Source organism: Labrus mixtus, chromosome 8 (assembly GCF_963584025.1).
Source record: "Labrus mixtus chromosome 8, fLabMix1.1, whole genome shotgun sequence".
Lineage (NCBI taxonomy): Eukaryota > Metazoa > Chordata > Actinopteri > Labriformes > Labridae > Labrus > Labrus mixtus.
The window spans coordinates 9,933,937-9,961,076 of record NC_083619.1 but is presented as its reverse complement, the minus strand read 5'-3'; the positions used below and the strand labels follow the sequence as shown (position 1 = coordinate 9,961,076).

Below are 27,140 nucleotides of genomic sequence, written 5' to 3'. Positions count from 1 at the left end.
TATATCTATTAATCTATTAATGTGAAGTATACGTGCATGGATAGTATAAAAAGAAGAGTATAGGATTTGAGTCAATTCACAATATTTGCACGTATAGAGTGAATCATATATTGCGTAAAGCTTGGCATTCAAGAGGAGAAATTTGCCTCACATTTGTTCACTGGCAGCCAAAACACCCTCACACAAAGTGGGAGTGACGGAGAAAAGATTTCTGTTTCTCCTCGCTTTAGGAAAGAAGCAAGAGGCAGAGTGTGGGAAATAACCCCTAATTGACCTAAAGAGACAAACAGCAATGAAACTGAAACCTGTTATTGCATAATTTCACCCAGCACACCTCCATATTGGCGTATATGTGTAGAACAATAAATTAGACAGGAAGGTTTCTTTTGCTATTAGGGTGTTGACTAAAGGCCAGAAGAGCACTGGGATCATAAGGAGGATTAAACAGCTTGGGTAGCAAAACCGCACACAAAAAATCAGTGTACTCCAGTAGCACACAAGTTCATCAGCAACCCCGGTGATTAAATATATAACCTTTTAGAGTGGTACCATGTAATTGCATGTAAATGCTGCATCTCTAGTCATTGTTGCAGATGGTATCCTGCACATTTTTTGCAAGTATAAATGATCCACAATTATTACACATTGTTGTAGTTTGTGAGGCTGCATGCGGAGTATAGGAGGGATTTAATTAATTTCATGATATGTCATCATCTTATATTGGGACAAGATAATGCTGTGCTGGCACCTCAGTTGGGATAGCTAATAATTGGACTCAAGCAGGAGAAGTTTCATACAAAATTTTCTGAATATTGAAGGTCAGCACCCAATTATTTCTATAATAAGATATTACATTTTAACATATCAAGGTATGCCATTTCAAAACTATACGGTTATCATATTCCTGGGAAATATTGAGGTAATTATTGTGATTATTGATTATGTATACATCTGAAAAAAATCTGTGTAAAACACAGATTGCAATGATGATGTAAGCTTGTTGTTGACTTTCCCAGTCTGAATGACTGAGCAAAGGATAGGGGGTGGGGTGTCATTAATCCATGTCGAGTGATGACCCGACAAGCGAAAAAGAGGTGTAGTGGGGGATGGGAGAGGACACAGTTGTTATGACTGGTGCTTGGCTGCGGGACAAACTTCCAGAGGCCTCGGCATTTTTTCTGTTACACTTCATTGGTCGGTTTCAGGTCGAGGAAATGTGGCTCCATTTTGATGTGAATCTGTCAAACGGAGCAGGAATCAACGCCTGAGGACGACTATCAGCGATAACAATCATCCAAGACGTGTTTGATGCTTCTGGAAAATAGGTTAGTTAACAATGTAGCATTATGTCATAGTCCAGCTCCAAGACATTTTAAACATTTACATATATTTGTATTTCAGGTGTTCTTACATATATTAACCTCCGACGTGTGATGTTCTCGATAGAATATGCGATAAATATGTTACATATTACCATAGTCATGTGTTAATCGTTACATTGAGCCTCAGAGAGAGAGAATTTTAAACAACAGTAGTTACAGGCAGCAGCTCATTTCTGCATGTCGGGTCACTCCACTGTGTCGACTGTCTGAAGCCGTTGCTGCTTCTTACCGCCTGGCTGTGGTTTAAATATTATAACCTCACGATAGTTTGTGTTTGTGCGAAAATTATCTTTTTCTAATCGATTAAACCGATAGCACGCTCTGACTCGGACACACGAGCTGCGGAAGATACCGTCAATTGAGAGTTGTTTTCAAGTAGGTACGAGATTATAGCAACACTGTCATTAGCATAGCGTGCTAGCATTAGCTATGAAGCTAGCTAGCTAGTTAGCAGGTTAACATTGATAGCAAGCTGCCGATTTCACGGTACTCTTTAGAGTTGTTGTTTCTAAGAAGCAAACGCAATGCATCTATACTCAGTTACTTTGAAACAACTACAAAACACGAACAAACAAAGTAGCCAACTGTTGGTTTTCTACATTAATTTAAATGAATCTTTAGACCGCTTTGCCGGACTGGCATGTGGGGACGTCAAAGCAGAACTGACGCTTAGTTGCATGTTAGCTATTGAGCTAACATGCAACTAAGCTCACTGGCCTTAAACGGGATTCAAGGCATGAAGTTCAAATTGCAAAAGTTGGGCATGTATTTACAAACATTGTACCTGTAACGTTACTCAATAACTACACACTATGGTGCCGATTATCTGTGTTACAGTGTATCAGCCGCTTAGTGAGCCATCACATGTGGACCTTTGTCAGCCCGCCTTCACAGCAGAGTTAAATCAAGTACAGTGAGAGTACAGCTCGCCGTTGTTTTGAGGGGATATTGCACAGGCTTATCATATATTGATAAATTGCATTTTTTTTTTGCAATTAATTGGCACAAACTGGGGCGGGTTAGCAAGTGTCGGTGATCATGTACACACTGTAGTCAAGCCCTTTGGGTCGTGTGTGTGTGTGCGGGGGGATTTCCGTTTGTCATGCAATCTTTCTAATTTCGCAACAGGCAGATTAACAGGGTGACGATTTGAATGTAATGTTACTTAATTTGCACGAAATGTTTGGCTTTAGGAGGGGCACACTAACCAAGCCCCTTAATGTATTTTATCCTGAATTGGTGTTATAAATACATCTGAACTCTGTTCACTTGAATGCAGCCACAGATCATTATTAAAAAAGCATGCCTTTCGGGGTTAGTTCTACTGCTAACAGAAATATGTGACTGTTATGGTTTCAAGCATTACTGACCCAGTTTTTGTCATTTGCTTGGTGACACACCCCTTTGATCATTACACTTTCCTCTGCTGCCCTTTCCCCTGCTCTGTGACAAACAGCTGCTGGACTGTCTGTTCTTTTAAAGGTAATTTGTCACAGCACTGACAGAGAAACGATATCGTTTCCGATTAACTGGTTTGGCTTTTGCAAATCTCGTGCTGTTTAACCAAACTTGATGGACAGATGTAATGAGAAATTTGATATGTGATCCACATGTAACTCAGTACACTCAACAGTCTGCCTTTTTTTCTCTCAGGAGCTCAGAGTTCTTGCCGTGGACAACAGAGCTATGATGCGCACCTGAAGACATCTCGATCACATGGGTATATCACTTTTTAAATTTACCTCTTTATACCCCCCCCCCCCCCCCCACACACACACACACACACACACACACACACACACACACACACATAACTTCTCTTGCTACACAAATGCATGTCTATAACATTAAATTGCTCCATAAATTTTTTCTAAGTGTAAGAGAGAAGGGGTTGGCTTTTAATCAGAGAGGACTGGTCAGTCCAGACAGACATTTAGTATCAGGGCACGGTCACACTGGCCATCCGTACCGTGCCCAAGCACGCTTAAACCCTAAAGTCCAGTTCGTGTGACCGCTCCGTATCTTGCCCAGGCACGGTACACTTCCTTGGCTTTGGCACACTTAGAGGTGTACTTCAGCACAGTACACTTCATGCACGAGCACAAGCATGCGGGTAAACAACGCTGACAGCCTTCATTATGGAGAAATCCACAGGTTCATGGCCGTATCTGACTAACATGACACAATATAAGACACAAAGTAGCTGTCATGCTCTGTGTTGTTCTCCGATGTGCGGGAGTCCGCGCGGACGCCCGCACATCGGAGAACAATTAGTTTATTTATTGTTGTGTCTCATTAAAATGGCTTAAAATAAGCTGTAAAGTCAGTAAAGTAGCTGTCATGCTCTGTGTTGTTCTCTGATGTGCGGCTGCGGACTCGCCTGTGGACTCGGCCGCACGTCTATTTTATTTTTTAATTTATTTATGGCTGTGTCTGATTAAAATAAGCTGTAAAATCAGTAAAGTAGCTGTCATGTTCTGTGTTTTTGTCTGATGTGCAGACACGGACTCGACTGCGCGTCTCTTTTTCTCTCTCTCTCACTCTCCCCTCCGCCTGTTTGTAAACTGAGCACGCTTCATAATAACATAAAGCGTGCATGTGTTGTATTACAACGTTATGTACAAGAGGTAATCGTGCTTAGGCACGGCTAGTCCTGAGTAGTGTGACCGCGGGCCGCGCCGGCCAGCGGGGGAATGGCGCTGCGGGGGGGGCAATCGTGCTTGGGTACAGCACGGTACGGATGGCCAGTGTGACCGCGCCCTCAAACTCTTCAAAATGTTTTTTGATTTTATATTATTTTTACAGTCAGCAAAGGTGTTGACTGACTACCTCAATAACTTTAGGCTTGTTAATGATTGCAATCAACATTCTGCATGCATTCTTGTTTAAACAATAAGCTCAGGTTTCAGGAAGGATACATAGTTGTGATTTAATTTGGAGGGAGTGAGTTCATGGTAAGAATATATCCTACCACAACAGGAATAAAGATCATCTGTCACCTATGCTATTTATAAAGGTCATAACACTGGAGTTCTTTAAGGCCCTGTGTCCACTTAGCCCTTTTTCAGGCAGAAAAGCGCTGGCTGTGTTTTAGGGCTGTGCTCAAAAACTTGATTCTGCAATATATCGTCATGTGCTGCTTGCAAATACATGTATCGATGCAGATGTTACAGAATCAATACGGCTGCAAAGCTTTAATGACAGTTTTAAAAGACCTATTGGGCAGTTACCAATAACACCATAGTCATAGCTCTGGGATTCAAATATTTTAAAGTATTTCTAGAACCTCTGAGGACCTGAATTGAAGTGTTTTAAGTTGTAGGATCTGTATGCCTCTGCTGTTATTCTCAATAATAAGGAACAGCTGTTGTAGTGAATTCTATGTAGGACATTATCCTAAATCAATGTATATCACTATATGTATCGTATCGTGGCCTCTCTATCTTGATACGTATCGTATTGTGGTGTTGAGGGAAATACCCAGCCCTACTGTATTTCTGGAGCGATTGGATGATGCGTTTATGTGCTAAGAATAAATGTGCTGCTGTGTGTTGTCTCTATGACAACTGGCCCTTAACTAATGACAGCCACTGGATGACTAACACTGCTCCGTTGCTTTTTACGGTATGTTTTATATTTAAGATAGTTTTTTTTTTTTTCCCCCTTCACTGTGAGCATCAAACAGAGGATGCTTGCCCTCCTACTTTGTCTGGACATGGAGCAAAGAGGATGTGGGTACAGGGCACAATCTGTAGGATACAAAATCTAACAATATGATAATGTTAGCAGTCTGCACGGTGATGCAGTGGTTAGCGTTGTTGCCTTACAGCAAGGAGGTTCCTGGTTCGAATCCTCGTTGGACAGCAGCCTCTCTGTGTGGAGTTTGCATGTTCTCCCGTGCATGCGTGGGTCCTCTCCAGGTACTTTCTCCCACGTTCCTTAGACATGCTCATTAGGTCAATTTAACTCAAAATTAGCCGTAGATTGACTGGTGAACAGCTCAGCCAGGATTGGCCCCAGCCCCTCCGCGTCACCTACAGGAAAAAGCGGTAAAGCTAATGGATGTCAGCTGGAGAGTAGTTATGTCGAGTAAGGCACCAAACCCCCAACAGCTCTGGATCGCTCTCTGTGTAGCAGCACCACTTTGACATCTCTCCACTAATGCATGTCCAAAGGTCCTATTTGTGCGTGTGTTTATTTTAAATTTCCCTCAGGCATTTATAAAGTATGTTTAAAAAAAATAATAATAATAATTCTCACCACTTCCCCAAAATATTTGTTTAGAACATACCAAACCTTGTTTTCAGTCATCTACAAGCAGGGTCCAAAATTAACAGCTTTCGAGCGCAGATTTTCCGTTTTGTGAGTCAATTTCACAAGGCTATCCGCCACATGGTAAATGTTTATACCCAACAGTCAATGTATAAAAACTATGCTTAAGCACGTTTGCTGAAGCAACTTTTCTCCGCTCCTCTGCTGTCTGCATGATGAGGCAAAGAGGGGTCACGTTGAGACACACCTACATACATTGGGGCTGCACAAACACACACAACAGAACGCCAACCACCACGCACACTTTAGTACAATGAACACAATTAGTCAGTGATCTTTACATACGTAGTCAGAAACGCACGTGATCTGGTCGAAAGGATGTTTCAACTATTCTCTGTTCACTCTCACCTCGTCCGCATCTATCAACAATCAGTAACAATAGTGATGTTATCTCAGTGCCCGCTGTAGTCTGTAAACTTCGCCACACAGACTTTGTTAAACAGCGCATTTTAAACCTGACGATATAGTGCAGGCTACATGCATGCTACACTTTTTACTTCCAACATACGCTGCAGGAGCAGTCAGAGATGCACACCGTCCTATAATTAGGGCCCTAAAAAATCCATTCAAATTTCCCAGAATTCAGTTATTCCCTTACAATTTTTCTGAATTCTGTGTTTTACGATATGCTCCATTGGATCAATTCAGGGATATAAGCCACGCCTGTGTTCTGTTACCCAGAAAGTTAACGGGTGAGCTTGTTGGCTGGCGATCGTGTGTGTGTGTGTGTGTGTGTGTGTGTGTGTGTGTGTGTGTGTGTGTGTGTGTGTGTGTGTGTGTGTGTGTGTGTGTGTGTGTGTGTGTGTGTGTGTGTGTGTGTGTGTGTGTGTGTGTGTGTGTGTGTGTGTGTGTGTGTGTGTGTGTGTGTGTGTGTGTGTGTGTGTGTGTGTGTGTGTGTGTGTGTGTGTGTGTGTGTGTGTGTGTGTGTGTGTGTGTGTGTGTGTGTGTGTGTGTGTGTGTGTGTGTGTGTGTGTGTGTGTGTGTGTGTGTGTGTGTGTGTGTGTGTGTGTGTGTGTGTGTGTGTGTGTGTGTGTGTGTGTGTGTGTGTGTGTGTGTGTGTGTGTGTGTGTGTGCGCACGCGATGCCCCGACATGCAGAGGTGCAGGTGAGAGACACTACAGCTACTCCAAATGCTCTTGAACTGCTTTTTTATAAAAACAATAAGATTGACAGGGAATTTATTATTATTATTTTTATAAATCCCACCTTCATTTCAACAGATTTCACAATATTTTGTGTTACAACTGAGTACATTTTTATTGTCAAATTATGTGATTCCGTCTGTTTTCAGCGTCCTGGAAATCATAAGGCCTTAAATAATAATTTTCTTATGTGTTCAACATTGTCAAAGCTAAAACGAGAGAAATACTAGTTTTTCTACATTAAAGCAGATTTATTATTCAGAGACAGATTTTTGTTTTGAGTTTGTAATGTTGTAATAAAGGTGCAGTTTCAGAGGGTTGCAGGGGTGGCATGGGCTAGGGATGACTCGGTTAACTGGTTGTACCGTTAACCAGGATTATAAGTGTCATGATTAATTAATCCTAAAGGGATTATTTTTCAGGCTATACTTGGTGCATCCCTAGCCGGGCATGACTACCTTTTAAAAAAATAATCTATTTTTATTATTTCTGAATTTTCTGATAAAATGACCCAAACCACAACTTAAATCTGTGATACGATTCAACAGAACATAATACCATATTAACTTCATTAAATGTACTGTAACAAATTTATATGTGAAATGAAAACGCAATTTATTATTTTGGCTGGTAAAAAGTTTGCTTGGCTGGTGAGTTTTTTCATCTACCCGCCACCTTGGCCGCTGAGTCAAAATGTTAATTTCGGACCCTGTCTACAAGGAATGCAGGTTCACTGAGTGTGAGTCCTCCGTTGGCACAGTTTAATGTTGTCGAGCTGTGGTCATATGAAACTGGTGTCAATGAGTTTAATGTCTTGAAAGCTCTCCTCTCTGTCTAAGACAGGCCTATGCTGATAGACTGCTATTACATAGCCCTGAATCTCTGTTATACATCTTTAAGAATCTTTAAACTAATGTTTGGAGAATTAATTTGATAATGATTTGAAGACGTAACAAAATCATCATGTTAGTTTAAATGTGTCTGACTCAGCTGTAGAGTTAGCAGGAGCTAATCTATGGGATTTTAAAGATGATTGAATATTTCATTCTTAAAGACTAAAAACAACCAAAACATGAACAAAAGAGAAGCCCTTTAGTCAGGGCTCCAGACTAACTTTTGCATTGGTTGCACTGGTCCAAATTTTTCATTGCATCGCCTTTAACGCCATATTTGAGATTATTATATAATGTTTTAATATTGCTGTTCAAGGTTATAGAAACTTTGACACGGGTTATTCTACAGTTTGCACTTGTTAAGGTTCATTACAGATAAACCTGCTCACATGAATAAGTTGTCACAAACACACAGAGTGTCTTTGATGCAAAGACCCAAGTCATCTTCGGGTATTTTAGTGTGAGGCATTATAAAATGATAACATGTTTCCAAACCAACAGACTTGAATTGATCCTTCAGTGTTGCGCAGCAGTCTGATCAGCTCCGTGCGGAGTGCACGTTCTTCAACTAAGTAAACTCAGTTAAACAACTTTTGATTTCTGAGTCTGGCAGTCCGTTCTTCTACGTGTCCGAAATATCGTGATCTAACTCGGTCACTGACTTTTTATGCGCCTTGAATCTGTGCCATCTCTGTGCGCAATTCAAGGACGCATTTTAGCGCTGCTCCACAGTCAAACCAGCGGACGTCTGTGTGATCGGGCAGCCTGTGTGTGATATCGTTTTTGGATAAGAATGAAATGTTCAGTAATAGTTATATTTTTACGGTCTGATGAAAGCTGGTGATAAAGTCGCAACAGCAGGACACTGCATTTAGAAGTGATGTCGCGCTGAAACTTTTAGATGATCAACACTTTCACCTCTGGGTGACCTAAATATGAACCATCTGTAATTAAAATCAGTTATTATTAATTTTAATTAACTGTTTTTACAATAACCAGAAGTAAAATAAGTATATCATCAAGCTCAACGCTGGTGTCCGCAACCTACACTTAAGTCTGGATGTGAGGGCCGAGGGCATACTGGACATACAATAACCACACAAGTGAAGACGTATACTCAAATACAAACGCACATTTTTTAGATCTCATAGTCGATTTTTAGCTTGACCATTTCTTGCTTTACGCAAGATTATATTGCATCCATAACGGTGAAACATTGGTGTCCCAGTGTGTGAATTCACGTCGCATCAAGATGTTGTGGACCGCTTCATTACAGTGCTGTCGCAAACTTTTTGATTGAGTCCATGGAGGCGTTCAAATCTTGCTGTGAACTGGCAATGTAAAAGTGACTAGTAACAATAGGGCGTTTGCCAAATCTTGAAGTATGGCACAGCTTTTTGTGGCAACTGTGGGACATCTACATGTTATATCTGCCACAGATCAAGTTTTTGTGGTAAAAGACAGTTGGGTTATTATTAATTATGAGCCCTGTTTAATGAAACTCTCCACACTGTCAAGTATGAATACATTTCTGGTGCAATTGGAAAAAATGTTTTCTATAATGCTTTTTTTTTATGGTGAGAGGTTATAATTTCTGATGGCTTTCTTCACAAACAGTAGTTCTGTTTGAGATTCTGTTTTTTTTTTTTTTTTTTTTTTTTTTAAAGCATTTGCTTGTGTCTGGTGGTTCTGTGTATCGAGCTATGAGGACTTTTCTGACCACCTTGTTAGGATAGCTGAAGGGCTTCTACCAGATTCCAGGTCTCTTGTTCAGTTGATCTTGGATCTCAGCCGCTGGGATGTGGCAGGAGGCTTGTTGACTCTTTCAGTGGGCTGGCAGGATGGAAACAGTAGAAGTTCTGTCTCCCAGCCAGACCCCTTGTTTATTTCCACAGTCCTTTTTAAACAGTGTGGGTTCTGCAGAAAGAAAAATGGAGCCCGGCATAAGCACGGTTAAATCTGTTATTGCTGAGGCTTAAAGCCCATCTATTCCAGACGTTTGAGGCCAAAACAGCCCGCATGTCTCATGAACATGGCTGGTAATTATTCCCAGTTGTAGGTTAATGAATGGAAAAAGCTGCCCTGCCTGGAGTCAGGAAGCTTCTGCAGCAAACACAAGTAGAGAGTAACTATGCCTTTTTATTTATCAAATGGCAGATAGCAGTTTACCTACTTCTCTGCTTAGAAGTTTCAAGATGTAGGTCAAGTAACTTGATGTTTTTTTAAACGTCTTCCTCCTCTCAGTTTTCATCGTGTTTGCCAGTTTGTTAATGAGCTACATCATTAGCTCGTAGTGTAACACAATCCTCTGTCTGTGTGTGTGTGTGACAGCTCTGTTTTACACCTGGCTCAGTGCCCCTGCATACCATCTTTCTTTTACTACCCATTAATGCTCTTGTGGGCTGTTAATGCACTTTGAGTGATGAAGATATTAATCAAATCTCGCTCAGCTCAGTTCTGTAGTCTGTAATAACATCAGCTGTTAAACAAGACTGCTCTGTGGTTTCCCTTACAGGCTCCTATCCTGTGCTGACCCAATGGTTTAATCACCAGGACTCAAAATGAGCATAAGCAGTGATGAGGTCAATTTCCTGGTTTACAGATACCTGCAAGAGTCAGGTAAGTCTTCAAGAGGAGAACATTTTTTTGACACCTGTCCGAATAGCAGTCGCTTTCCTTCCTTTAAATAGAAATTTAAAGTGTTATATTATTCACTGCTTCTCTTGGCTCTAGCGGATTGAACTTTATCTCCATTCTACTTTCCAAATTATCCAAACCTCCTCCAGGCTTCTCCCACTCAGCATTCACCTTTGGCATAGAGAGCCACATCAGCCAGTCCAACATCAATGGAGCCCTGGTGCCCCCTGCTGCCCTCATCTCCATCATCCAGAAGGGCCTGCAGTATGTGGAGGCTGAAGTCAGCATCAATGAGGTCAGAATCCTCATGAGTGGAGGTTTATGCTACACATTCAACTTCAGTTTCAAATCATGGTTTACACTTGATAGTAAATTCAGCAGATAAAGAGAAAAGAGGTTAAAATCCCAAGTTTCATGTTGTCTTTTTAGGACGGGACATTATTCGACGGGCGGCCAATCGAGTCACTGTCGCTGATCGATGCTGTGATGCCAGATGTAGTCCAGACCAGGCAGCAGGCCTACAGGGACAAGCTGGCCCAGCAGCAGCAGGCGGCTGCAGGAAGTTGCAGCAGCACAGGGCTGCAGGGAAGCACCAAGAACGGGGAGGGTGCTGCCAATGGGGAGGAAAATGGATCCCACACCTTAGCCAGTAAGCTTACTCATAGTTGTAAACAATCTCTGAATCAGCCCCTTGACAAACACTTCTCTGTATTCTTGTGGTTAGGGGAAAAGAAATGTATGGTGTCATACCTTGATGTGGGGCTGCATGATGTGGACGCATTTCCCAGCTCTACCTTGATGTTGGGACTGATTTTTATTATTATTTATAAAGAATATAAGAATATAGCCTCCCAACTCTGTCATATTTTGTGTGTTTCTGTGCGTGTGATATTTGCCTCTCTCACCATGGCTGCTTTACACCTCATGGCTTTTGTTGTGTTAATATCTGTGACTTCCTTGTAATTACATGAGGCTGCTCTGATGTTTTTTCTCACACTCTCAAGTGCTTCCTCATGGTTTGTGGTGCATCTCTTAACTCACCATTAACCAGTATACAATTATTTGTTTGCTTAGGGGTTGATGATTTGTATTTTGTACTGTTTCAACATTTGGTAAAGCTGTGGTTCGATAAAAAACATTGCGGGTCGGTTGACAACTCCACAGCTTGCTCTCTAAGTCCACAGCTGTCAGCTGTTCAGGCTGGTGGTCACTGAAGTGCAGAACTGTTTACTTGAGTCTTGTTAAGAAATGGTGGAGACAACATTCTGTTTGAATTAACAAGATCAGACAGTGACGTATGTGTGCACTGCTGTAGGGCTGGTCTGGTTTGCAGAAAACTAGATGATGTCAGAATGGGTGTTTGCTCCCCTGCACTGTAAAACCCAATATAATAATATTATAATATTATAATATAATGGTAGGGGAAACACTGTCATTACTTCTTCTTGTTCCTTCCTTCCCAGCATAAGGACCAAAGTTATTTAATACTGATGAGTTTTGTTTCTCACTCCTCCCCGCAGATCACCACTCAGAGATGATGGAGGTGGACAGAGATGTGGAGATCCCCCAGAGTAAAGCCATGGTCCTGAGGGGCCATGAATCTGAAGTTTTTATCTGTGCCTGGAACCCTGTGAACGACCTCCTCGCCTCCGGGTCAGTACAGGTTCCCTACGGTAATTTATTAGTTGTTTTAAAGGGCCCATATTATGCTTTTTCTGGTTTTATATGCCCGTTAGTGTGTTTTCCAAGTGTCCTGTGCATGTTTAGGCACATTTGCAAAAATTCAAAGTCAGCGTAAACGCGGCTTCTACTACGTCCTCCTGTTAGCTGCAGCATTAGCTGCAGCGTTAGCTGCATGTAACGCTCGGTTCTAGCCCCCCTCGAAAAAAATGTGCCAGTGTGATATCACTGATCTAAGCCCATTGGCTCGTTGTGGCAAGCCCAGCAGCTCATGTTGCACGCCCATTAACTTCTGTAGCACGCACACAATATGCCATAGCCTGCGGTAGCACAGTAGTGCTAAGGTGCTAATGTTTTTGCTCCCCTCGGACGGAGCCAAAGTGGCTGCATTCCCAATATGGTAAAAGGGGCAGGATATTTCCGAGAACTGTGCTGAGCGACTGACCAATTACGGCAGAGCTGACAGGCCGACCAATCAGATCAGACTTGGCACACGTGGGGACTCTCAAAGTGGGCACTTCAGAGCCTTAGAGAGAGTCAGAAGCGAGCCGGTGCATGGAGCAGCAGTACATGAAAACAGACACTGTTTTCAAACTTCAGCTATTGTGAACATACTTTAGTAGGTACATAGATTAAATATACAAACCCCAATAAGGGCAAAATATGGGCTCTTTAACTGGTCACACAGGGTCTTAAGTAACTAGGAAACGTATCATTCTTTCTGGAACACACAAGTACAGTAAGGAACAAACATTTTTAATACAATCAGTCACGTATTCAGCTCATTACTAAGAAGACTTAAGAAATCGTAATAATCAGAAAATTAACTGTAACAGCAGTTGTGAATAATCCCTCTGGTCAATGGATCTTGATTTATTTATTTTTTGTGCTGCTTGATGATTTTTGAAATATTTCTACATAGGGTTAAAAAATGTGTTTGTCTTGTTTTGGAAAATGGTTCCTGATCATCCAATCCTGAGCCACAGCCCCTTTAGCGTAGGTAGTGAATATTAGTTGTATAATTTCTCTGCACATTTTTTTTTATCTCCGAATAGTTCCATAAGAAGTCTTCCAGCCCCAGCTATGTAGTCAAACATTTTGTCTTTTTCAGTGGATGTTTGCTAAACTCAAGTCATAGACTTTGGAGAGTGTAGAGTCATTCCCTTTCAGCTGTAGCAGTTGTCGTAGTTGTTTGATGTGTAGTGCCGTCCATGGTCCTGATGCGACTGTCACAGTGTCACAGTGTTAGCGACTTTGTCTTTCACTAATAACAGGCTCAGACTGTCTGTAAGAACTGTATGGTATAGTAGTGTTGTGAGACTCCATGGTTTTGCATAGGCCACTTTTGGCATATCTTGTGAAGAAGCTGCTCTGTGCAGCGGGTTTCAAGTGCAGGGCAAAAAGACTTTGGCTGCCCATCCAGTTACTTTCTTCTAACACCGGGTATGCATGTCTGTGAATCTGTATATGTTTCTTGCCCATCAATATCCATCACAGCAAACACTTTTTCCAACTGTAAAGTGTCCCTGAATCAAAGCCTTCATAGGTAATCTCTGTATATGAAAATGAGTGCTGCTTGTTGTGCTGCTGTCCTTTGATCTGAGGAGTTACATGAGAGCAAGAAACCATACAGCTCCCACGAGACAGTCAGTGAGTTTAGTGCTTGTTCATCATCATTATTCAGACTCATGTTCCTCAATTTTCCTCAAAACCTTTATGAATAGGTTTAATAAGGCCTAAAAAAAAGATTTTGAATTTGATACTGCATCCAGGTTTGATTCATGATTTTAAAACCCAAACTCAACTCAAGAGCAACAATGGTCAGTTTGCTGTGTTAATGTGCCTAATGTTATATTGTGTGTGTGTCTTTGTCTGCATATGTGTGTGTGGCTGTTGGCCGGGGTGTGGCTGTTGGCCGGGGCAGGTCTGGGGACTCGACAGCACGGATCTGGAACCTTAGTGAGAACAGCACAGGCGGATCCACTCAGTTGGTTCTCAGGCACTGCATACGGGAAGGAGGCCAGGACGTACCCAGCAACAAAGACGTCACCTCACTGGACTGGAATGTGAGTGTGTGTGTGTGTGTGTGTGTTTGAGTCCAACTGTAAGATTGTGAGTGTGTTCCATTGAGTGCAGTGCTTAGTAACGTAATCAAGTTATATATGTGCGTGTGTGTGTGCCTGTATGCATGTGTATGCGACTACAACTTCTACTAAAGGCATTCCAGCTGACCTGATATGTGTGGGCGATTCTCTCCCACGTGGGAAAAGGTCTTTTACACTGCTCAGCTGCAAACTTTTATTTTATGAAGTCAGTGCACCACAGCAAACCAGCATTCATAATTTAGGAGTTCAGATCCTAGCCTTGTTAATAAACCTGTAAAATTAAAGAGATTCAATTCTACCTGTATCACAATGTGTTAATGAAACTGAGAAGGATTAAATTCACTGACCTCAAATGAATGAGAGCCATCTCTGTCTTTCTTTCAGAGCGAGGGAACGTTGCTGGCTACAGGCTCATATGACGGCTTTGCTAGAATATGGACGAAAGACGGTGAGTTTCTGGCCTATATCATGTCTTTGAAAAATGATGTAATGTACCTGCGCTCATTCTAATATATATATAATTTTTTCAGGCAACCTGGCCAGTACTTTGGGTCAGCATAAAGGTCCTATATTTGCACTCAAGTGGAATAAGAAAGGAAACTTCATCCTCAGTGCTGGTGTAGACAAGGTAAGACAAAGATTTTGAGTTCTGGCTTTTAGACTTGGATAAATGCCTCTGGGATTGACCTTGAGAGCACTGCAGCTCATTTCTTATTCATAGTGACCTTTACGGAAATGTGACAGATTTCCCATGGAAACAAAGTGTGGAGATGAGATGTAACACAGCACAATTAAATTGCAAAAGACATGAAGTTTAGATGTCAGTAGAGTCAGTAGTGTAATAAGTGAGTGGATGTGTGAAAATTGTATTGTGCATGGGTTGGATGGAGGAGGAAGTAACCAAACAAGGCGTATTGGGCCGAGGTGCTCTCATGCCGCGTTCCATTTACCTCGGAAGTCGGAACTGGGAATGATGTCACACTCGAGTTAACTGCGTTCCAGTTGCAAGTCGGAAAAGCAGCATGGACGCCACCAGGAGTACCTTTAGTTTGTAAACTAATATCAGACGATAACAACACACTACATGATAGTTTCTGACCGAAAATAATATAAAAACACCTCCACAGAGAGAACTTGCACGATACCTTCGGTCTGATTGATTTCATTACACAAAAAGACGACTAAGCTGCTAATAAACTCAACAGTTACATCTTAAACATCCCTTTCGATGCACGTAGCAGCCATATTGGATCTGAACTCAGGCTACTTTTTTTTCTCTGAGTTTCCGAGTCATAATTACGACTTCAGGGGGCGTTCCAGTTGACACTTCCGACTGGGAACTCGGAATTTCCCACTTCCCAGATCAACTGGAACGCACCATTAGTCAGGCTGATTAGACAGCCACGCCTACCAATGACAAGAACCTGCAACACAAGAAGAGTGAAGGCCCAACAGGCCACAGGGCCGTCACTAATGTGAAAGTGGTCATTTATACTGATAAATCAATGCCACATTTTCACCCAGCTCTGTGGATCCTTTTAGCATCTCTGTTAACTGTTTAGTGTTGTAAGGTTTTAATGCTGCTTCAAGTTCAACTTTTTACATATTGTTTTTGGATAGTCACACAGCTTAAGTGTAAACCCATTATGCTTTGTATAGTTTGGTTGTTTTGAAATGTAAAAATAACTGCCTGCGTTGCCTCGTCTAGTAATGCTAATGGATCAATGTAAAACACTGTCAGCAATCAATATCTGCATTTAGCTGGCTGACAAAATCAGATAGATCAGTCATCAGATCAAGTTCAGGGACATTAATTTGCCAAGACATTGTTCAACATTGCCATCTAGTGTACAGAAGTGTAATGACATACAGAGTGTCACCTTCAGTGTTCACATGAATGCCTAGGTTCTGAGATGTGTGTGATCTATGAACTTACTTTTATACATCGTCCTTTATTTGTTCAAATTATCCATTATCCATTCATATTGTTTATTTATAGAGCAGTGTTCTAAACTTGCATTACAAAGTGCTTGAAACAAGAAATATCATAAAACAAAGTATGTTATTCAGTTAAACAAGTCAACAAAACAAGCCATCCTAAAAACAAGACAAATAACACGGGAATAGAGTACCCATAAAATGACAGCAACACTGACAGTAGGGCTGTTCAAAAACTATGACTGAACAGGAACATCAAGGGAAAGTAATGAAAATCTCCTCTTTCACACAGACCACGATTATTTGGGACGCCCACACGGGAGAGGCAAAGCAGCAGTTTCCTTTCCACTCGGGTGAGTGACAGAAGTCAGCTGCATTGTTCCACATCACATTCTGTACAAGAGTTATTCTTTTCAGACAGATGTTAACTTCTGCTGAACTCTAGTGAGACAATAAAAAAATCATGCTGATACTGATATCTGTGACTGCCATATTCTACACTACTTATCTTGACACATTTTGTGAGGCAGCTCTGCATGTTGACATTGTTTTCTTTGTTAGTTTAACAGTGACATACTCCGGCAGCTTTCACTTTACAAAAATGATCTGAACTAGAGTATTGTTAAAGGTATTTTCACATGCATGAGGCAGTAAGAAATCTATATAAAGACCAACACATTCATGCTATCCCCTCTCCTCATGTTCTGTCTACATACCTCACTGTTGTAACAGTTCTATCTCTCTCCCTGTCTCTCTCTCTCTATGTACCTCCACACAGCTCCTGCTCTGGACGTGGACTGGCAGAGCAACAACACGTTCGCCTCCTGCAGCACAGACATGTGCATCCATGTGTGTAAGCTGGGTCAGGACAGACCTGTCAAGACCTTCCAGGGACACACGGTGAGAGAGGACTCCTGTGTGGGCACTGCTCTCTGACGGGGAGGGATATAGAAACCCTCTGCTAGTCAAGTGTACACTGGTTCTTTAAGTATTGTGTCAGTAGCTTAAGATGAAAGTCAACTTATTGTATGACATTAAATAAAGAAACACAAAAATGTTGTCTATATTTGTATTTCTCATGTACATCCAGTAAGATATGCTGTGTTTGTTTCTAACACTCGTCTTTCTCTCTGTAGAATGAAGTTAATGCCATCAAGTGGGATCCCACTGGCAGCCTTTTGGCCTCCTGCTCAGATGACATGACATTGAAGGTCAGTTCACATAACACACGCAGGGTTTGCCTGGCTCGAAACCAGCATTTAGGACATTTAACACACAGCTGTGAGCATGATCAGTCCTCTCACAGTAAAGTCATTAAGTCAGTGTGACATCATCAAAATAATTAACTTTTATATCTGATCATTTAACGAAGAAATAATAGACATAATTCTCCATTTGAGAAACATGTGTTATTGAGTTAGCATTAGGTGAGAATGAGAGGGATTAGTTCTGTTGCTGTTTGGTGTTGAGCCACCTCCAACACTTCTCATTCAAACACAATGTTACTTCTGATACTCTTATTATAAAGAACACTTACACTGTTTGCACATACAGGATAACATTTCACTGTAGTTATGTGATATCATTACATCTGGCAAAACTGGACACAAGAGAGCACCTCTTTGGTGAGCAAGCTAGAGAGTAACGAAGAGAGAGCGTGTCGATAACAAGAACTAAACAGTAAGTCAGAGGTTGAAATGCTCCTGTCAGGTTCTTACACAGCAGTAACATAGTAAAACACTATTAAACATGGCCCCCCATCATCTGTCTGTGTGAGTGCACCCAAAGTCAGGCTCTGTTAATGTGTGTGTTTGTGGTTTAGTCAAGCACTCTTTAAAACAAACACCTGAAGCAATGAGACAAGGAGAGCAGAGGGATCAGGACACAGTGATGGTTGCTACATTTTCATAGAGCTCCAACTGTTAATTTATTAGAAAAGACAGGAAGTCCTTGCTCTCATTTGTGCCAGCTTCAGTGTGGACCATTCCAGCCTAGAGGTGGGCGATATGGGAATAATATCATATCACAATTTTTTTTGGTAAAATCACGATCACGATTTTAGCCTAATTTAGCAAGAGTAATTTTCAAGTTACTGACCAGTTCAACCAAACTTATTTCCCTGTATAATGTTTTTAAATGCACAAAAACTGCGCTAACATGTTTAGTCTATTTCCAAAACATCATTGTAGGAGGTCTGGAGTTCTCCCACCCAGAACATTTTTATCACCAGAAACATCTTTTCCTCGATTTGATCAATATTTATGGACAATTTGAAGGTTTTCTGCATCAATTTGAAATTATGAGTTAGTTATGTGTCCTCTTTTTATGTTCATCAAGAACATTTTCACACAGTGATGCATTCATTTAAAAACATGTAGACTTCGAGTTCTTGTGTTTCTGTTCTACTTTAGCCTTCATACAGGTTCTGCAGCCTTTGTTGTTTTTATGACATCATTGGACTAACTTTAGTTTATATATAATCAAACATAATACAGAATGTGTTCATTAAGTGACACATGATCAAAGTAAGTTTTACTGAAATAATAGTTTTATTCATAGAGGGGGCGGGACATCGTTGATTGACAGACATACAGTCACCATGGTTACTCACTCTCACCTGCCTGCTGCACACAATGTGTATTTCGGTAATCACAACAGGTGAGCTTCGGGTGGAGAAGCTTGATAGTAACTTTTAAAAACTGAGAGAGAGCAGAAAACACCGACAGCAACATTTTAAACACCGGGGTTATATCTCCCATATCATATCTCTTATATCTCTCCGGCTCGTTAAAAGGTTTCTTGTGTCGCTATCTGAGATGTAAACTTAACTGTGCAAACTATGCAAATAAGTTGATTGTTGCTCACGCTGTGTCGGTTTCAGAAAATATCAGAACATTTGCATATAACCGGGATGGAGTTGCAGTTGTATATCATACTGTATCAATAAATGGAGAATAAGAAAAATCATTTTATTTTGTACCTAAAGCTGACTTCCTCCTTTCTGGTACAGATCTGGAGTATGAAACAGGACTCGTGTGTTCATGACCTCCAGGCCCACAGTAAAGAAATCTACACCATCAAGTGGAGCCCCACAGGTCCCGGGACCAACAACCCCAGCGCCAACCTCATGCTTGCCAGGTGAGACCACAAAGCAGCACCTGAACAGAACTTGTGATTCATTTGACTTTTCTACATGGAGATTTTGTCAAATATGAAGATCCAGAGTGGGAATCTTGTTTTGTTAAATGAAGAAAACAAGATAAATTCTCCAGTTTCTTTGTTAAAATTATATATTTTCTGATAATCATGAGGAGATATCCATGAACAAAGATCAATTCAATAAACGGGTGCTGCTGTATCTGAAACTTGTTCAAGATCTCTGTTGAGGCTTGGGTCAGATTCAAGGAGCAGCCCCATTCCTTCATCATCAAATAATCTGACTCTGACCTCTAGTCTGATACCCTTATTGTTAAAACTCAGCTGGGCGAGAAAAACGTGTTCATCTGCCTCTCTGCTGAACTAATTCTGCATCACATGTTTTTTAAGCTATTGGTTACACAGCATGTGAGTCACGCCTTAACAGCCTGAATGTTCTTCAGATGCACCGGTGAAGATGTCACAGTGGCTTTAATGAACCTGAGGATATGACACAGGTCTAACAGATTAGATCAGGAGACAGTTAATGCACAAGTGGAACATAGTCAGGTTTTTTTTCTGATAGATGAACTCAGTCAGTGTCACAGACATGAATCATTTCATGTGCAGTCAGTGAGTTACATAGATGGCTGTTATATTATAACAACTTGCCTCTCATTTTTTTTCACTCCTCCCCCTGTCCCTTCCCCCTAGTGCATCATTTGACTCAACGGTGCGTCTGTGGGACGTGGAGCGAGGGGTGTGTATCCACACACTTACCCGCCATCAGGAGCCTGTCTACAGTGTGGCCTTCAGCCCTGACGGCCGCCACCTCGCTAGCGGCTCATTCGACAAGTGTGTCCACATCTGGAACACTCAGGTATGGGATTCTTCTTTCAAATTACAACCACACATACACTGATAAACATTAGAATTGATCCTGGAAAAGCTCAGCTATTGGATGTGCACTGATCCCATACTGCAGTTTATTAGCCACAACACATGTCCCTCTTAAATTGTAGTCTACACTTAAAGCTGTGCTGTGCTGCCAACAATAATGTCTTATGACTACCTCACATTGTTGGAAACTATATAAAGCTCAAAAGTGAACACCCACTTTGTCAGTGGCTTCAGTTCAGGAAGTAATTTCCTCATTAAAATCCTCCATTGACATTTCTTAAAATCCTTATATCAAGAGATTGAAGCCTGGACCTGAGACATCCAGCTACCCCTATGCTAATAATACATAATAACACAATATAATAATAAGATAATACATTTGATATAATATCTTGTAGTTTGTGTTTTGTGAATATATTTAACAAATTAAACTGCAGCATAACAAGGTTATTAGTACATTTTCTGTTAGCTAACTGACCAGCTAGCCTGCTAGCCAAGCTATCTGTTCGCATATGGCGCCAAGGGGTGGGAAACAGTGCCATAGTAACAGCAAGCTCCACCAATCAGAGTCACTATGATCGTGGGTAGTCTAGTTCTTTGCCTCTGTATCAAATCTAGTTTTTCTTAAAATGAGGTCGATATTATACTTGTGTCCCCTACAGGATCTTACACTGTACCATCGTTTCACACACAGTTAGCTCGTGGTATGTCTACCTTGGATGGTTATGAAATTATGGCTTCATGGTATTTTTACTTCCTGAACCACACTGTTGAGCCCATTTTGAATCAGAAACATGTCATAAACCAACAGGTCAAGTTCATAGAACTTTGCAGAAATCCTATTTTGTAGAGACTTTGCTGCAGTCAAGAACACAGCCATGGAGTTAGAATATAGAGAGGGAAGATATTCATTTATAGATGGAGGGAGTGTTGGAATAAAACTAAAGATACATCACAAACAAATATTATAGAATGTTTCAGGGAAGGGAATTTACATGTGGGGTCAAGGATTCACTGATTCATGCAATATTATGTCATAGCTTTGACCTAAAATAGCTTGTTGTGTGTTTGTGTTTCTTCAGACGGGTGCTTTAGTTCACAGCTATCGGGGAACAGGAGGGATCTTCGAGGTTTGCTGGAACGCAACAGGGGACAAAGTAGGAGCCAGTGCGTCAGATGGATCGGTGAGTTGTGTTTCCTGAACGCATCGTCAAACATTTCATTATCACTGCTGACTGTAGCACACACTCTGTTTCTGTATCACTCCCACAACAGACTGCTGACCCAGGAAGACTGTGGGTCAGCTGTGGGTATTAAAGGTTCAACCCACCCGTGTAAACTGACCCCATTAAAAAAGCTCTGGTCAGAAACAGGCTTCTGCTGTGGATAATAGTGCTTGACTTAATGTCTGGGGCCTTTTCGCTTCCCACAGTGGAGAATGTTGCTAAGAGCCAAAGCATTGACATAAGCGATGGTGACACCTAAGAAAATGTGACTACAAACTTGCAGCAGTGAAAAACCATCATTGACATAAAGGCCACTCAACTTCAGTAGTTTGGAAACTTTGGCTATTTACAGTCTGACAAAAGCAGTCTGTTCATGTGCCAGCCAATAAGGGCAGCACCACATACCTTTATCACCATTTGAAACAATATCACCCGTTAGAACATACCGAAAGCAAGAAACAACAGTCGCAAACCAGAGTTAGTGTAGACCCTCAGCGAGCACCGGGCCAGTAAATGTTACTCCCCAGCAGCAAACTTTCTATCAGCGTTAGGCGGTCCCCCATGTTTCCACGTTCAGGAAAGGCACTGCCCAAAACCCCTAGTGTTTTGAAGAAACCCTATGTATGATGTTAAAACAGCATAAGCAACTTCCCTTCACTCTCCTGCTGCCCTCCAGCAGGAGGAGGAATTATTACAAGTACTAAGGAAAGTGAGGGTAAGAAGTCAGAAATGCAGTAATTCCCATTAAAGGTAGATTTAAATGATAAACATTGTGACTGAGGGTTCTGTTGTTTAGTTATTTGCCTAATAAGTGTCTGACGCTCCTGTACTGCTGTCTGCAGACAGACTGACTGATAGACAGCCTGCAGCTTTGGAGAGAAAAGAAAGTAGAGACAGTAGATGATCAGAAATGAAAAGTGCAGAAAATGTGTAATGTGAGTAACCAAGTACTACCAATAATATTATTAATAATAATTAAAATAATGATAAACTCATGGAAGCCGAAATGCAAAATATAATCCCACTTAAGTCAGTAAATGTTTAATGTTTATGTTTTTAAACTGAGAAATAGCACAAATCATAAAAGGTGGTTAAAGTTAAGTTTATGTTACATATAATATTGACTGCCTTATTAGGATACTATTCCAGTGCATGAGAGGCCAGAGAGTTTATGCTAAGTAGTTTATAAACTGTCAGTAGTTGGGAGCCAGTGTAGTTGTACTCAAACTGTTCCAGTTATTGTGACGTAGGCATACCAAATAATGATAGCAGTATTTTCCTGTTACCCTGAGTAACGTAAGTCTATATTAATTTAATGTATCATTCATAAAGTTAAGATATATCAATATCTATGTATTTATTTGTTTATTAAAACCATTAAACACATTATCTTTAGTTTTGAGTTGTGGTTTTGTCTTCCTCTCTCAAGGGGAGCACAAATTGTACCAAAAAACTCTTGGCACTGCACCAGTAGTTTCCAATCATGTAGCATGTTAGTTGACCCTAACAAGGTAAGCCAGGTTTGCCAGCTCATGTAGCGTTGCTACCCTTATATGGTACACAAAGACCAGAGCTGGACAATCCTCTTGTGACATTTAGATCAGCTGCTTGGGAGCATTACATTTTCCAGGTTTTTAAAAGCTAAAAGAAGTGTATTTTCAAGTAGGCTCCGTCTGAGTAAACACTTCGAGCATGTTACTGAAAAGAGGATCACCCCAAGGAGCGGACAGAGACTAAATCAGACAGTACAGGAGCACTTTTCAGTACTGTACAGTCCATTGTATAAGACACACTTTTAATACCTATTTTTATATCTAAAAAGGGCGCTGTGTCTTTTACACCAGTGCGACTAATTTATCTGTAAAAAATGCTGACACGTGCACCATCGTTATCGTGGGTGCAGCAGCAACCATCACCCAAACCATTACCTGACGCCATTGAAAATCCCCATTCATTGTGTATTGCATGCTGTGTTGGGACACATGGCGACACAGACCAGGATGGCTGCGTGACTTTTTAACATCTTTTCTCCCTCATTAGGTCATTATCACACATTTAAAGAAAACGGTGATATGTTGTTCTGTAAATAAACCTTGTGGAGCGCTCTTTTCATTTAGAGAGTCCTATATTAAAGTTAACAAGTGAGGTGGGCAGTACGACATGAAGGCTCTATAGGGTTCTTCACTGTACCGACTCCATAGCTGTGTTCTTGACTGCAGCAAAGTCTCTACAAAATAGGATTTCTGCAAAGATGATTTCTATTGTGTTCAGCAAAGCAAGAGCTGTGTAGCTCTTTCACTTCTGTCTGTTTTCGCTTTGTGGATTTTGCACTCATACTATCTACAGTACAGTAGTCGAGCTCTCAGCCTACGGTGGCAGGTATAGAGTTTAAAACTTTTTTCTCTCTGGAAGACATTTAAAATCAGACTGCGGCTAATATAACAGTGCGACTTCTATTCTGTATTTTACGGTAAATCATTTGGCCAGCCTGTCACAGCAGATTCATTGTTTATCTTGAGGATATAAGACTAACTCAAATATACAGATCCCCAAACTCAGGTACACTTGTTCACTTGGTTGTGTCTTTGTCTCTTGGTTTTTATTTTAATTTTATTTTTTTATTTTTTATTTTTTTTTAAGTGTCTCTGTGTCTGACTCCTTCCTGTTTTTATAGGTGTGTGTATTAGACCTGAGGAAATGACACTCGACTGGGGGAGCCATGGACCGACTACGAATGTGTACATAGCCAAAATGACTGACTGTCCCTGCCTGTCCGCCACACTGCTGCAGTCCCATCAGAGACCATGGCCTGCTGTTAGAGCCAAATGGAGCACCCAATGTCCCCCTCCATCCTCCCTCCATTATTACACAGGGGGACCACACCTTCACTACACACGGTTTAAATGCATGTGTCAGCCATGCAACAGGTGTGTGTGTGTGTGTGTGTGTGTGTGTGTGTGTGGACATGTGTCTCACTCTCAGAGTGCAGGGGAAACACATCTCTGTTTTCACACTGTACAAACTCGAGGGACCCATCACACACAAACCAAAACACCAGGACCCATCCTGCTTTTCTCTTTTTATCCTTTGTACCTGAATTCTACACATTAGTGTGTCTGTTGGTGTGTGCATATTGCATATGTCAGCATCTGGTGTCCTGTGGACATTTTTGTTTTGGATTTGGATTGAACTTATCTCTGTGGGTTTTATATTTCATGTTGGGTGGGAGAGAAGAAGGGAGGGGGGTTGTAAGTCTTTTAGGATAGGTGTTCAAAGCTGTTCAATTTGAGATTCATTCATTCTCTTCTTGGCATTTGTTGGGGTTAAAAAAATGCAGGTGTATGGCTTGGAGGCTGAAATGGAATTACAGCTACTCTGTTTTTAACCAAGAGATTTGCTTCATTCCTGCCATTTTAAACAAAGTGGAAAGCAGTGAATCAAAGGAGAACTGTCCTTTGATTTAGCAACTTTTATCCTCAGAAATGTTTTTTTCAGGTGTTCACAATTCATCAGGTTGATATATATTAGAGTGCTAAAGAATTCAAAACCTCCAGGCTGAAAGATAATCTTCATAGGTGTTAAACACTGTGTGGATCTCATGTTCGTACCGTGTGCTGGGCAGAAAGACTTCCAACGCTTCAGGTTTCTGTCACTGAGCTTGTCCTGAATCTGTGTCTCAGGTTGGTGAACAAATGTCTGCACTTAAATGTCAGCAGTGAGGTAACATAGCGCAGGAATAGCCTGACTTCTGGTGCCAGTGACAGCCTCTGGGACCTGTAGGGGAAGAGAGAGCTAGAGATACAGGAAATCAGGCCTGTGACTACTCACATCCATCTTTGTAATCAATTAATACTTTGACATGTACTCATTTCCTCAATTAATGGCTTGTTGCCATCCAATGCTAAAGGATAATCAAACTAAGCCATTCAAATTGTATCCTGTTTACCCTCCATACACATTAAACATAAGGACATCATCTGGGTTGTCACTTCCTCAACAGGATACAGGCTCTCTAAACAAGCCTTTTAAACACGCCTCCCATCTCAAATAAATGGAAACGCTGGAGGTCGTCTTTTGCAGTCGTCTTTGAATCTACCCGAATATCGCTGTAACACAACTTTCATGTTGAGCACCCATGAACACACACTACAGCCTCTGTCTGGGTTTGCTGCCAGGCAGCCTTTGTTCAGCATCATTGACTGTTTAAAAAGATAGAAGTGTTTCTGCCTCCCGTTGGCTACTGTGTTTGACAAAGATTTATCTGACGTGTATTTTAATTTTCTAGTTTGACCCAAGGTGGTGAAGGGGGAGAGTTTATGACCTAACAGCAGCAGGTAAGTAGGGGTCCAAACGTTTTGGCTTCACTTTTGGAAGCTGTCATGTTGTCCATCTTTTTATAAAGTTATTGTCCAGCTTTAACACACGCACACACTCACACATATTCTCTGGAAACTGGCTGCGTTCAGGCCTAGGCACCGATAGATGGCGCTTGTATTTGTAGTGTTCAGAGTTGGGGTTTTAAAACCAGTCTGCTTCTTCTTTGAAGAATGACTAGATGTAACCTGCATACAATATATATATATATATATATATCTTTGCTACCACAGGGGATTCTTTTTTAATGCCACTCGTACACTAAGAGTGGGTTTTAAAGTTACTTTTTTGAAAACGCTTGAAAACAGTGATGTTCTTGTGCATCACCAGGGGCGTGGCGATAATGAATGGTTGTTTTTTTTTATAAAATACCATTATACAGTCATAGAGAAATAATAAAAAAAAGAACGGCCCTTTCAAAGGGTGTTTTTTTCTGCACTTTAGATTAAGAGGAAGTTACAGGGAGGTGTGTTCATTCAAGTCAGCGATGACGCATCTTAATGCTCTAAAAGATGAATCAGAACTGGTGCAGAAAGTGTGCAGTGTTTAATGGTTAATAAGGGTCTACTTAAGGTCACGTCAAATCAAAACCAAGCCAACTTCATGGCATTCCAGGTCTCATCCAGCAAAAGACTTGATTCATACACACACACACACGTTGGAGGATGTTTCAGAGATCTCACTCAGAATGTTTGTTTAAAAAGTTTTGTACTGAAGCTAAAGACTATTTTGAAGTTTGCTTTAATACAGTCAGCAGTGATTAGACTGTACCACAAAGACACTATTTCAATGATGTCTATGACAGTGGAATGGTATTTTATAATGTTGTGTTTTTTGATGAGAAGCTTTTTACACTGCGTTCAAGTGTTTGCTATTTTTTGTTCCTACAAAAGTACTAACGTTAACTCTATCTTTGCTACGTTGGAGAGTCCTTGAAGGTTTTGTACTTCTCAAAACTTTTGTAATCTTGATTAATTTGTAGATACATACACCAATTGAACAAAATATATATAATTGATTGGATTTCATTATTGATGTATAATAACACCGAATATGTAAATACAAATTTGCAGATTTTTTGTTGTTGTGTTGTCTTTGCCCTCACCTTTGTCTCTTTCTCTCTCACTCACATGGTTGCAGCCTGCAGCCTTCTGATCTGACTGTTGTAATATCACTCAGATTTCAAGGTCTAGAATAAAATCTATTTTGATAATATTGATGTGTTTGTTTTTTAATTTTCACTCTTCTGCACAGACTCTACCTATTTGTGTAATCAGTGGCATGTCACACATACACGGGACACTCAACTCTGTTTTTTAGCCTCTTCAGCATCATAGAGCTAGGGATTGTAATGTCAGTCTGTTTATCACTTTGACCAAAGTTGATCATCTAGAAG

At 41.0% G+C, this 27,140-nt stretch overlaps 1 protein-coding gene across 4 annotated transcripts; it reads left to right on the top strand.

The window, feature by feature from the left end:
- The first annotated feature begins 1,125 nt into the window (after positions 1-1,125).
- Positions 1,126-26,959, top strand: tbl1xr1b (TBL1X/Y related 1b). 4 transcript variants are annotated; one of them, XM_061044161.1, is made up of 16 exons: positions 1,126-1,325; positions 3,036-3,102; positions 10,265-10,368; positions 10,536-10,681; positions 10,816-11,035; positions 11,907-12,039; positions 13,991-14,132; positions 14,556-14,619; positions 14,702-14,799; positions 16,402-16,462; positions 16,888-17,009; positions 17,246-17,320; positions 19,120-19,247; positions 19,959-20,124; positions 21,227-21,328; positions 24,045-26,959. In XM_061044161.1, exons 3-16 carry the CDS (start codon positions 10,311-10,313, stop codon positions 24,069-24,071), a joined length of 1,542 nt encoding a protein of 513 aa, XP_060900144.1. In that variant the 5' UTR covers positions 1,126-1,325; positions 3,036-3,102; positions 10,265-10,310; the 3' UTR covers positions 24,072-26,959. The 4 variants fall into 4 exon arrangements, with proteins under 4 accessions (XP_060900144.1, XP_060900143.1, XP_060900145.1 ...); XM_061044160.1 differs by lacking the exon at positions 1,126-1,325 and adding an exon at positions 1,568-1,757; XM_061044162.1 differs by lacking the exon at positions 1,126-1,325 and adding an exon at positions 1,568-1,761.
- The last annotated feature ends 181 nt before the right edge of the window (positions 26,960-27,140 follow it).